Here is a 12,305-nt window from a genome sequence, read left to right as displayed (position 1 = left end):
TTGTGACGCCCGGTGCCGCCCCCACAACGCGGCCTGCGCTGCCGCTCACCGGAGAGCAAAATAACCCCCAACGTGACGGACAGGCCGCACCACCCAATAAATAGCGCGCGTAGCTGAGTGACAAGACATCGGGCCAATCACAATACAGGACGCGCCGCCCAAAGACGGTCCGTGCTGGGGATAGGCCAATCAGAGGCCAGGAGGAGCTGCGCTCGGCCAATGGGAGCGCAGTCCCTAAGGGCGGCCTGTAAGTAGGGGGCGGGCTTTCAGTGAGGGGCGGGGCCGGGCGGGTCCCGCCGGTGCTGCCGCCGCCGGGGGCTGCCGAGTCACGGCCCGGCACCGGTCGGCTGAGTGTGAGGGTCCCTAAACGGCGTTAGAGCTGCCCCAGGAGGATGCTGGGCTGAGGCACGGCGGTGTTTTCCTGGCGGTGGAGTTATACTTTACAATTGGAGCATCACGGATTTGTTTGGGCTGGAAGACGCCTTAAAGATCACTTCATTCCATCCCCTGCCATGGCAGGGACACCTCCCACTGTCCCAGGCTGCTCCAAGCCCTGTCCAACCTGGCCTTGGACACTGCCAGGGCCTCACCACCCTCGTACAAAAGAACTTTTCCCTAATAAAAGTTACTTTGTGCTTCACCCTGTCAAAGATCACCAAGCTTTGGTCTCTGAAAACACAAGCTGTGAATCCAAGCATCACCTTTCCGATGTGCCATCCTGGGGGGAAACGGGTGAATTCCTCACCTTTGGGGTGTTCTCCCTGGATGGGATTTAGAAACAGGTAGCAGAAAGGCTCATTGTGCCAGCTAAATTAATTCTAAAATTGCTGCTTGAGCAGTTGCCGTGTTTAGAGAACACCAGGACCCGTGGCTTGGCAGGATTGCCAGAAAAAGGACCCGTGGCTGTGGCTGTGCCTGTGACCGTGGCTGTGGCTTTGTCCACAGACACTCTGAGCTCAGCCCATGTGAGCCGGACTCCGTTTGGCTCCTGCCATAACCCCGATAAGGAGCTGCTCCCTGCTCACGCCTCTCAGCCTTGTTATCTCTCGCTGAGCTCCCATTGCTGGCCCCCACAGCTCCTGTGCTGCTGGTGTGAGGGCACAGGGACATCCCTCAGGGCACAGGGACATCCCACAGGGCACAGGAATCTCTCCTGAGCTGCTGCTCCATGTAGTGCACGATGCCTTCCCGCTACCTGAGCTTCCGCTGCAGCGTGCCCTGGCTGATCCTTGTGCTGCAGGCTCTGCTCCTCCTGCGCTCCTTCTTCGGCTTCCCAGGCGTCAGTGACACCTACTCCTCATCCAACTCCTACCCAGGTAAGCACCTTGCTGGGGAACAGGGGGATCCCTGCTGCTCTCCAGGGTCTGGCGGTGAGGAGCAGAATGGTTTCATTGCTCTCTGAACTTGCCAGGAGTGCTGGCGGTTTCTTTATGTCACAGGTGTGATGGGGATCCAAGACTGAATTGTAATTTTCTGTTGGGGTTTTCACCTCTCAGCCCCCATCCTGATCCATTTCCGCATCCTGATCCGTTCAGATCAGCGTGTAAAAATAAATTCAGCTTTAAGGGTGCTTTTATTAAGGGTATTTTATTTTTTATTAAGGGTATTTTATTGAGGGTATTTTTTCTCTTATTATGCATTGGAAAGAAAGCTCTGAAATTCTTTGCAACCTCTAAACAATAATTAAATTTTTATGTGAATTCTTCTTAGTTCATTGTAATTTTTTAATTTATTTTTTTTAAAACCAGAAATCTGCATTAATATTTTCACTGCCGCGTTGCTCTTTTCTGTCCGGCAGAATTGCAAGATGTCAACCACATGGTGATTTTTGGATTTGGCTTCTTCCTGATGGTTCTGAGAAGATATGGCTTTAGCAGCACCGGGTTCAACTTCCTGCTCGTTGTTCTGGGTGTCCAGTGCTCTGTGCTGGCAGAGGATTTATCAGTTTTCCTTAGGGGAGGGCGAAATGCAGCTGGTTTGCAAAGGTAATGAGTTCGTGTTAGAGCTGGGCTGCTGCAGAACTGCTGATTGCTCCCTGTGCAGTGAATGCCTCCTTGTGGGGCCCTGGTGGGGTTGGGCAGAGTCACATTTGCAGGCATTTTAGAGGACTTTTGGTTTTTAAGTACATTGCTCTGTGTAATTCCTTTTTATTGGCCCTGGTGTCACCCTGAGACTGAGTTGTTCTTTCCTCTCTTGCAGCCTAGCAAAGGCTTTTGTGAGCGTGACTGCTGTGGTCATCTCCACTGGGGCTGTCCTGGGTAGGGCCAATCCTGTGCAGCTCATCGTCATGACCCTGGTGGAATTAATCTTCTTCTACGTGAGCAGATACATCAACGAGACGTTCCTGGAGGTACCGTGGTGGGATTGGCAGAGGTGTGGGGGGAAACGTCGCTGGAGCTTTGGGGCAAAGGCTTTGTGTGGCCTGGCTGAGCCCACAGCTGTGAATGTTCAGTCAGGAGCTGCAGCAAGGGCTTTGTGTGGCCTGGTTCAACTCACAGCTGTGAATGTTCAGTCAGGAGCTGCAGCAAGGGCTTTGTGTGGCCTGGTTCAACTCACAGCTATGAATGTTCAGTCAGGAGCTGCAGCAAGGCTTTGTGTGGCCTGGTTCAACTCACAGCTATGAATGTTCAGTCAGGAGCTGCAGCAAGGGTTTTGTGTGGCCTGGTTGAACTCACAGCTGTGAATGTTCAGTCAGGAGCTGCAGCAAGGGCTTTGTGTGGCCTGGCTGAGCCCACAGCAAGCTGTGATTGTTGTGTTGGAGCAGGTCCCTGAGCACCTCACTGGGATGCACGTGTTCCTCTTTGGAGCCTACTTTGGCCTGGCACTCGCCTCCCGCTTCCCTGAGGCTCCCCCGGGGCTGGACAAGGACAGGAGCACCCCAAAGTCAGAGCTGTTCTCAGTGCTGGGTGAGTCCTGCTGCAGTGTCCCAGCTGCACGAGGGATTGAGGGAGAGCGTGGGCAGGCTTGGGGGTCTAAATGCGAAATGCAGCTCTGGGTGCAGCCAAGCACACAAACTGTGCTGTTTGTGACAGCGGCCCCTCTCCTGCCCGGCCCAGAGGCCGCTCCTGCCACAGCTGGGGCTCAGTTCGCTCTGTCACCTCAGCACAAAGGCAATTCCAGGCTCCCAGCTCTTTCTCCAGGCTCACCACTCCCTTTCCTGGCCAGGCTGTCCCCTTGGCTTGGGTGAGGGGCTGTGTGCCAGAGCTGAGCTCAGAACTCGTGTTCAGCAGAGCTCAGGCTGCTGCTCCAGGTGGTGCACAGAGATAGAAAAGGGCAGTCCCTGCTGGTGAGGGAAATAAAGAGATAAAGCCTGCTGAGGGGTGGGGAGTGTGATACAGACAGGCCCGTGAGGGTAGGGACAGGCTCAGTGTCTGGGGCTTTCACTCCTTTTCTTAGGGGAGCAATTTGGTGTCTTTATTATCACAGTAGTGCAACTGCCAGCAGCTGAGCCCAGAGCTTCCTGCAGGGGTCCACAGAGTCTCATTCTCAGTCAGTCTGTGCCCAGTTTAGGGAATACAAAATTTAAATGTTCCTCTTTTGTGTCCCTGGAGTTCTTGTTTGCTGTTTATTTCCAGAGCTGAGCAGATCCTCATAAGAATGCTGCAGAGGATCTTATATCTGTATTTACGACTGGCTAACTGCCTGATCAGTGGGAATAGGATGAACCATCTCACAATCCTCAGTGCCACGTTCAGTTTAGAGTTGCTGAAATGGCCTGTCCTGTGTGAGGCAGGGTTACCTGTGCCTTGGTGCACTGAAATCATGGATATCAGCAATGGAAACTGGGCTTGTGCCTCACAGTGACAATGCCTGTGTCACCTGTTAGGGGTGTGGGACAAGAGCAGCTCTGCTTTGGGAAAGCTTTGGGAATTGAATGCACCCTGTGGGCTGGAGCGCTCCAGGGACAGGCAGTGATGGCTCCCTGTGCTTCAGAGCAGCTCCTGAGGCTCTCTTTCCTTGTCCCCAAGGCACTGTGTTTGTCTGGGTGTTCTGGCCGAGCTTCAATTCTATCCTGCCTTTCTTCAAGATGCAAGCAGTGCTCAACACTTACCTGGCCCTGGCAGTGAGTGCTGTGGCTGCCTTCATGTTGTCTGCTCTGACCTCCAGGGATGGCAAATTCAGACTGGTAAGGACGAGGGAAAACCCTGCATGGGCTTTTTCTGTTCAAAGAGAGTTTGTGGTACCCTCAGGAAGTGAAACCTTGCCCAGGGTCTGACAGTCACAGACTCACAGAGGGATTTGGATGGGAAGGGGCATCAAAGATCACCTCATCCCACCCCTGCCATGTCAGGGACACCTCCCACTGTCCCAGGCTGCTCCCAGCCCTGTCCAGCCTGGCCTTGGGCACTGCCCGGGATCCAGGGGCACCCACAGCTGCTCTGGGCACCCTGTGCCAGGGCTTTACACCCTCACAGGGACCAATTCCTTCCCAACATTGAATCTGCAGCTTCCCTCTCTCAGTGCAGAGGCACTGCCCCTTGTTGTAGCCCTACAAGCCCTTGTAAGGAGTCCCTGCTCCCTGTTGTTGCTGTTCCCAGGCTCAGATCCGCAGTGCGGTGCTGGCTGGAGGGGTCACCATCAGCTGCACCGCAGAGCGCATCCACCACCCCTGGATTGCCATGGTGCTGGGGCTGCTGGCCACTGTCATCACCATCCTGGGCTCTCACTGTGTGCAGGTAATGCTCACTCCCCTAAATGCTTCTTGGATAAGCTGTGTAAGTGGTTTTTCCAGTGCAGGATACCCCAGGGGAAACCTGTTTTGAGCAGAGCGTGGGATTGCAGCTCCTGAGAGCAAATTCATCCTCTAGGTCTGCAGCAGCTGATCTGCAATTACCAGCTTGTGTTTCTGGGTGTAATTAAACCTTTTCCTGTTCCCAGAGGTGCTTTAATCCTGCCTTGAAGCTCCAGGATACTTCTGGAGTTCATTTCACTTTTGGGTTGCCCGCTGTGCTTGGAGCTGTGGCCGCTGTTGTGCTCACAGTTGTAGAAGATGGGATTGACACACGATGGAATGAGTTATCCAGGTACATAAATTCTTGTATTAAATAATGAAGATAAATAATCCTCACTGCAGTGTGCCCTGAGAAGGGTTGTTGGACATCCAGAGAGCCTGAATGTCATCACAATACATTGCTTTATGTCAGGTAACCCACCATAACCCTGAAGTCCAAAAACAAAAAAGTCAGTAAAAAGGAATTTGAGATTTGAGCAGACTTTGGGTCCTGTTTTCTGCCTCCCTTTTTGTTTATGTTAAATCCAGCAGACACAGGAGATGAAGGCTGGGCGTGGGCCTCCCTCCAAGGCTCACTTTAGGGTTTGGGATGCTTTGGGGGGCTCAGGAGGGAGGGAGAAATGAGGGTGCAGCATGAGGGCCTGGCACTTCTCATCATGTTCTTAATGAAACATTTAAAGAAGTTTTAATACCAGAAGGATGGACAAAATAAATCTTCTGAAGTGTGCATTAGGCTTTGGTGTGTTCCTAAAACATCTGACTGCAGCTGCAGATTTGAGAATTACAGCTTCTATGAGAATCTGATAGCTGCAGATTCATTCACAGTGGTAACGCTAAATAAAAGGTGAAACGCTTTTTTTGCTTTCCAGACTGGGTTATGATGCCTTTGTTTATATTGGTGCCTTCTGCCAGACCATCAGCACTGCCCTGATAACAGGTTTGATTACAGGTCAGTACTGACACATCCCAGGAATCCCTTTATTTCCTTGGAGCAACTCTGGGTAAATCACTTGTGGGATAAATGAGTGCCAGGGACTCCTCCCAGCCAGAGCTGTTTTGCACAGAAATAACCCAGCAGCACCATTCTTTCAGTGCTGAAGTTTTATTTTAACCCAGGTTTAACAGCTGCCTTCAACCTGCAGACAGGAGAGGTGTGAAGATGAAAACACTTCCCCTTTTGGCTGTTGTCTTATTGACAGGAGATGCCCCAATCTGGGGCTTGTCACTTTTTAGGCCATTTGGAGCAAATGTGCAAAGTTTCAACAACATCAGGAGCTGCTTGAGCCCAGCTGCAGCCCTTTGATCAGGAGATTTGGGGATTTTTGGGGACTTTTTGCTGCTTTGGGAGCAGCAGCCCTCACGTGGCTCCCGTGGAATGCTCTGGTTTGTGGCAGCTGCTGCTTTTCCCCAGCCCCTATTTCTGTCTGGGGCAACAGAGAAATGGCCAATGAAAATTGCTGGGAAACACACCCTACAGTGATTTTTGGGGTGTTTTAATTTATTTGAACCTTTGCATTACTTTAAGTGTAATGAAGAAGGAACAGATCTTTAGAGAACATCCAGCAGAAATAACCAAACATTCACTGTTGAACCAATTGATCAAAAATCCAGAGATCCCAAACCAACAGTGCTGATAAGCCACATTGTTTTTAATACACTGGCACTTCTCATGCAGGAAACTCATCATTTTGATGTATTTTCATAATCTAGCAGCTGTTTGATGGGGTTTTACCTAAAGCAATTCATTTTTAGTATCCCTTGATCCTGGCAAGCCTCTTTTTGTATTTAAGGCCAGCTCGAGTCAGGGGGGCTCTGCTGGAGGATTTAGGCCTGAATTTGTGTTTTGCTCTGTTAAATTGGGATAAACGTTGCCAAGAAACTCCTGTTACACACAATCCTCCCCTTGCCCTGCTATTTGTGTTTATTTTGGATCTCTCTATTTTTACAAACAGGTTTGATCTTAAACATCAAACTGCTGAAAGCTGTGCATGTCTCCAAGTACTTTGATGACCAGTTTTACTGGGAGGTGAGTTTCAAACTCATTTCAGATTCACTGTGGGGGAGTTCATTTAGCACCTTGATGAAGAACTTCAGGTATTTGAATTAAAAATATGGGGAAAAAAAGTTATTTCTTTTCTCAGCACAAACAGTCCTTGGGCACCTTTAGGTGCTGATGTGAGGCTGAATTACAGGATTAACAAATGGGTGAAAATAAGCTTTTAATCAGCTTTTCCCTTGGTTTGGGGGTTTTCCTGTGATGATTTGATGTGTTCTGACACAGGAATGTTTGTGTTCACAGTTTCCCCACTTGTCTGTTGGATTTTGAGTGGAGGATCCCAGCTGACAGACAGAATCAAGATAAGATTTTCCTCTTTATCACCAGAAAAACTGAACAGCTATGATGGCTTCAAAGAGCACTGAAACAACAATTCTCAGGCCCACAAAAACCACCCCAATGGACACTCAAAAATGAAACTGTTCCAGTTATTCTTGAAAGATACAGAGTGTGAATTCACAGATGCAAACTTCAGGTGCATGCAGCTTTTCTGCTTTGTTGGCCTTACCTTGAATATTTTTTATAAGATATGTATTCATGGCTTCTCAATCCAAATGCTTGGAAACACTAAAGTATTTTTAGCTCCCAGGTTTACAAGGCAAAATGATGGATTTCAAAGTGTCATTTCTCAAGGACCACTCTTATCTAGCAAAGTACTCAAGGTTTTTAAGCTGAATTGGTTCTGCTGAAGGCCTTGACAAGCCAGGATTTGATGAGTGAGCTGGAGCAGGGCCAGAACTCTGCATCCTGCCCGCCTGAACTCCTGGAAAAACCTGGGTATTATATATAACTCCTGAAAAATCTGGATATCGGGAGGTTCTGATGGCCGAAGCTCAGCTGTGGGTGGTGTTCCTGAAAGCCCTGGGGTTTGGTGCCAAGTGTGAAACACAGCCAGAGCTCAGGGCAGTGTCTGGGGGGACAGCACAGGGGAGGGGGCTCAGTGCTGCCAGCAGCCCATTCTGGAGAGCAGGACCTTGGGGACAGAGCATTCTCTGTCCCTGAACCCTGGCTTTAAGTGGATTGTGGTCCTCAGTGTTTCTTTCTTTCTGAAATTGTTTATATAGAAAATCTTTGAGCAGTGCTTACCTAATAAAGAGTGAAAACTGAACCGTGGCTGTTTCCCTTCCTTCAGCACCCTGTGAGCAGTGATGTCACAGCAATCTTTTACGGAAAATCCTTTCCTTAGGATTTTTCCTCCTGAGAGGCAGCAGGAGCTCAGCAGCTCCCAAACCTTCTACACACAGCTGGGAGTTGGTACTTCCCAGACACCTCCTCTTTATCACCACAGCATAAAGGAAATATTCAGGCATGGGGGGGAAAAAAAAAAAATCCCAAACCACCCCAGTTCTGAATGACACAAGAAAAGCCACACACCAGCAAGTTTTGAAATTGAAGAAATGGTTATATTGCCCAGATATAGGAAATATTTAATAAATATCTGTTAAAAGGTTGTTTAAATGCATTTTTAATAAGTCTTGGAGTGTAAATAACATCATAGAAAGAGCTGGTTAAATACATCCATGTCCCACTCTCCTTTTATTTGTAACAAACATCATTTTAGAAAAGTGACTCCACTGCTGTTTGTAGGAATTTTACGTTTCTCAAAAACACCACAACGCTGAAGTGGACGTACAAGAGTAAAAAAAATAACCAGAATAGAGCTGGATTTAGTGCTTTCAGCTTTGCTTGATTTCTCTTCAGACACGATGGAAGGTTTACAAAATGGTTTTACAAAACTCTGGGGGTGCAGGTGAAGCCCAGGGGGGTTCACTGCCACAGATCCTCCGTGCGCCCAAACTTGAACACCAGGCCCCTGCGGGAACACAAAGGGTCACCACAAAAACCTTGTTTAAATCTCCTCTTGTTTAAAACCCAGGGTTTCAAGGAGGATTTGTTAACCCAGTTCTTCTGCAGACAGATCCCATTTATTCACACAGATCTGCTCACAAAACAGGACTTCAGCACCACGCAGATCACAGCGAGTTTCAGTTTTCTATCATTAAAATTAAGTGGTAAACAAATAAAAGAGGTCAGTCTTACCCGAAAAAGATGAATGCATTCTGGAAAAACACTGCTATTCCTGGGTACACCACTGGTTTTTCTAAGAGGAAAAAAAAACCTCCATAAATTTTTTTGGAAGTAATTTTCAAGCCTATCCCATTTCTGACATGTCATCTCCCTTGTGCTAATTTAGCAGAGAGGCTTTGGGAGCAATCTGCAGGAGCTCAGTAATTTGTGTTCTGGGAATAAATCTTCACCCAGGGAATGATTCCCTTAAAACTGCAGCATTTAATTACATCCATGGAGTTCCCAGCTGGGTTTGTAGAGGAAGTTTGTTCTCAGAAATAGATCAGATCCATCCCAATATCAGTAACGATACGGGAGAGCGGAGTGTAGCGCAAGATATTCAAACTGGGCTTCTAAATACCAGTCCTAAAATGCAGAACAGTGGATTTTAGACACTGAAACTCCCCAAAAACAGGCTCAGCTCTTACCTTTAACCACGTAGCCCCCGAAGAGGATCCACATGGAGGCAATGAGGGAGCCAAAAGCCATCATGAAGCCAATGAAGAGCCAGACGCGAGCCCCTGCAATGGGATGGGGATGTGCTGTGCCCGTGGGACCCTCACAAACCCCCCCGCTGCGTTTTCTGAGACCCCCATTGTTGGAAGGAATGATGAATCTATGGTCTTAAAAAGCTATTTTAATATTTTATAAATAAATAAAATTCTTATAAATAAATAATTTATATCTAAAATATATATTATACAAATATATCACATGCCATATAATATATAGTATAAATTCTATAATATATTATATAAACACAAATTATTATAAACAATTTTTTTCTATATTATATTTTAAAATGCTATATTAAAACTATACTAAAAAATACAAAAAAATATACAAACAAAAAGCTAGAAGATATTAACAAAAACTCGTGACTCTCTTTCCAGAGTCTGACACAGCTTAGCCCCTGATTAATAAAAACAAAATAATAAATAATAAATATACAATATTATATGATATATAGTATATATTACACTATATAATATATAATAAATATATAATACTATATAATCAATAATAGCCCCTGATAAATAAAAATAATTTACGTGAAACCAATAAAACAATCACCTGTTAAATAAACAGTCTCCAAAACAACAAAACACAAGAAAAACTAATCAGATAATTACAATTTTCATTTTCCTCTGAAGCTTCTCAGCTTCCCAGAAAAAAAAATCCCCCCCAAAAATTAATTTTTAAATTTTTTTTTTAAATATAAAATTAGCAGGGACCCCATCCCTGGTACCTGTCTGGCCCAGGCAGCCCTCGCTGTAGCTGTCCCCCCGCACCTGCCCGTTGGACACGGCGTTGATCCTGGGGAAAAGGGGACAAAAATGGCATTAAAAATGGCATTAAAAATGGCATTAAAAATCTCCTTTTCACTCTCACTGCCCTGCTGGGGTGGAGCCTTGTGTGCGAAGTGCACATCTTATGATTTTCACCCTGATTTTTAAAGATTTTCCAAGCTTTCTGATGTTTACGTTCTTGTAATGAACTTTCTCACACACTTTCTGTAAATAACTTATTGGTTTGCATTCTTTTATAGAGAAGGAGCAATTTGATGGACTGTTGGTTTGTCCAGTGTCATTGGAGAAAATGATTTGTAAATATAATTTATAAATAATTTATATACTATATACTAAATAATACTAATACTAAATAATACTAAAAATAATAATAATACTAATACTACTAATATATACTAAATAATTTATATATTGCATACTCTTAAAAATTTATTAAATATACTACTTAAATATACTATAAAATAATTTATAAATGTACTATTTCATGACTATTAAGCTTTTAAAATTTTAATAAATTTAAATTAATGTTAAATTTAATAAATTAAAATTTAACTTTTCCACACTCACATGAGGAATGCAATGGTGGCTATCACCCCACAGGCGTGGTAGGAATGGTTGAAATCTTCCATCTGAGGGTATTTCACAGCAGCATCAATGATGATCCACCAGCCTGTGAAAAACTGGGGGGAAAAAGAGGTTAAAATGTAGATAAAGTTTAAAATACAGAGCTTAAAATGCAGATAGAGCTTAAAATACAGAACTTAAAATGCAGCTAGAGCTTAAAATACAGAATTTTAAATACAGATAAAGCTTCAAATACGGAGTTTAAACCACAGACACAGCCTGTCCTCAGCCTGAGATGGCTCTAATAAAACATCAATATTGGACCAGCCTGGCAGCCTCCAACCAGACTAGACTGGCACCATTACTTTGGGATCAGGCTGGCTGCAGAGCCAGGGATTTGCCCACTCCAGCAGTTATTTCCACATTGTGAAAAATGCAAAAAAAGGTGAAATTTTAAAAATGGACGGAGGAAACCAGGCCGGATTTTGTCAGTAACTCTGCTGCTTCACACGGGGACAATGTATCCCTGTTCTTCCTTTCCCTGGGATTGCTGAGGCTGGAGCAGCTTCTAAAATCATCCGTTTCAACCCACTAAACCTGTGCCCAAATGCCCCAAAAATCCAGGTATTTTTAACCATTCCCCGGGACAGTGACTCCAGCGCTGCCTGACGATCCTGCATGCAGAAATTCCCCTTTAATCCAACTGGAGGCCGCTTCCTCCCATCCTGGAACGCGGGGCAGAGGCTCTCGAGCCGCTCCTGATTTTGATGCGAGTTCAGAAAACCCAAACCGAGCCCAAAGTGGGGAGCGGGGCGGGCCGTACCAGCACCCCCGCGGCCACCGAGGCGATGGCGTTGCGCTTCTCGCCCCAGTCCACGCACTCGGAGCAGCGCAGGCTCTCCAGGAACCCGGACATGGCTCCGCGACTGCGGGGGAAACGAGAGGAAACGGCGGCTCCGTCCGCGCTGGAACCGGGGATGCGCGGGGCGCGGCACCGCCCGAGCACCGGGCACCGCCACCGGATCGCACCGGGGCACCCCCGCTCGGTCACGGGGCGCGCACCGTGCCGCGCATCCTCCGCACCCCGATCCCTCCATCCCTCGCACACCCTCCGCACCCCGGTCACGGCACGCCGCGCATCGCCCGCACCCGGGTCACGCATCCTCCGCACCCCAATCCCTGCATCCCGCGCATCCCCCGCACCCCGGTCTCTGCACCCCCCGCATCCCGCGCACCCCAATCCCTGTATCCCGCGCATCCCCCGCACCCCAATCCCTGCACCCCCCGCATCCCGCGCACCCCAATCCCTGTATCCCGCGCATCCCCCGCACCCCAATCCCTGCACCCCGCGCATCCCCCGCACCCCAATCCCCGCGTCCCCCGCACGTCTTCCGCACCCCAATCCCTGTATCCCCCGCACCCCAACCCCTGTATCCCCCGCACCCCAACCCCCGCACCCCGCGCATCTCCCGCATCCCCCGCACCGTGCGCGCCCCCGGCCCCGCGCGCTCCCCGCGCATCCCTCGCGCACCGTCACGGGACGCGGCGGCGGCGGCCGCGCGCAGGCGCAGCGCGC

General features: G+C 48.0%; 2 protein-coding genes across 4 annotated transcripts; one reads left to right on the top strand and one right to left on the bottom strand.

The window, feature by feature from the left end:
• Positions 1-1,081: 1,081 nt before the first annotated feature.
• Positions 1,082-7,885, top strand: RHCE (Rh blood group CcEe antigens). Of its 2 annotated transcripts, XM_058819877.1 has the most exons (10): positions 1,082-1,316; positions 1,799-1,985; positions 2,200-2,350; positions 2,765-2,906; positions 3,969-4,126; positions 4,539-4,676; positions 4,879-5,024; positions 5,602-5,681; positions 6,685-6,758; positions 7,032-7,885. In XM_058819877.1, the coding sequence occupies exons 1-10, from the start codon at positions 1,181-1,183 to the stop codon at positions 7,056-7,058; spliced, it is 1,239 nt and encodes a 412-aa protein (XP_058675860.1). In that variant the 5' UTR covers positions 1,082-1,180; the 3' UTR covers positions 7,059-7,885. The 2 variants fall into 2 exon arrangements, with proteins under 2 accessions (XP_058675860.1, XP_058675859.1); XM_058819876.1 differs by lacking the exon at positions 7,032-7,885 and having other exon boundaries at positions 6,685-6,839.
• Positions 7,886-8,237: 352 nt separating this feature from the next.
• On the bottom strand, positions 8,238-12,303 carry TMEM50A (transmembrane protein 50A). Of its 2 annotated transcripts, none has more exons than XM_058819887.1 (7): positions 12,261-12,303; positions 11,553-11,655; positions 10,733-10,845; positions 10,105-10,172; positions 9,284-9,376; positions 8,829-8,889; positions 8,238-8,601 (listed from the first exon to the last, which is right to left on the bottom strand). In XM_058819887.1, exons 2-7 carry the CDS (start codon positions 11,643-11,645, stop codon positions 8,556-8,558), a joined length of 474 nt encoding a protein of 157 aa, XP_058675870.1. In that variant the 5' UTR covers positions 11,646-11,655; positions 12,261-12,303; the 3' UTR covers positions 8,238-8,555. The 2 variants fall into 2 exon arrangements, with proteins under 2 accessions (XP_058675870.1, XP_058675871.1); XM_058819888.1 differs by having other exon boundaries at positions 12,214-12,268.
• Between the last annotated feature and the right edge of the window lie 2 nt (positions 12,304-12,305).

The sequence above is a fragment of the Ammospiza caudacuta genome, chromosome 25 (genome assembly GCF_027887145.1).
Source record: "Ammospiza caudacuta isolate bAmmCau1 chromosome 25, bAmmCau1.pri, whole genome shotgun sequence".
Lineage (NCBI taxonomy): Eukaryota > Metazoa > Chordata > Aves > Passeriformes > Passerellidae > Ammospiza > Ammospiza caudacuta.
This window is presented reverse-complemented; position numbering and strand designations above follow the sequence as displayed.

Excerpts from the sequence above, each read along its gene's own strand:
- RHCE (XM_058819876.1), top strand. The coding sequence starts at position 1,181 with ATGCCTTCCCGCTACCTGAGCTTCCGCTGCAGCGTGCCCTGGCTGATC. Across the intron at positions 4,127-4,538 it reads GGGATGGCAAATTCAGACTG|GCTCAGATCCGCAGTGCGGT; the intron begins GTAAGGACGAGG and ends TGCTGTTCCCAG. Across the intron at positions 4,677-4,878 it reads TGGGCTCTCACTGTGTGCAG|AGGTGCTTTAATCCTGCCTT; the intron begins GTAATGCTCACT and ends TCCTGTTCCCAG.
- TMEM50A (XM_058819887.1), bottom strand. The coding sequence starts at position 11,645 with ATGTCCGGGTTCCTGGAGAGCCTGCGCTGCTCCGAGTGCGTGGACTGG. Across the intron at positions 10,846-11,552 it reads CGGTGGCCGCGGGGGTGCTG|TTTTTCACAGGCTGGTGGAT; the intron begins GTACGGCCCGCC and ends TTTTCCCCCCAG. Across the intron at positions 9,377-10,104 it reads GGGCTGCCTGGGCCAGACAG|GGGCTCGCGTCTGGCTCTTC; the intron begins GTACCAGGGATG and ends ATCCCATTGCAG.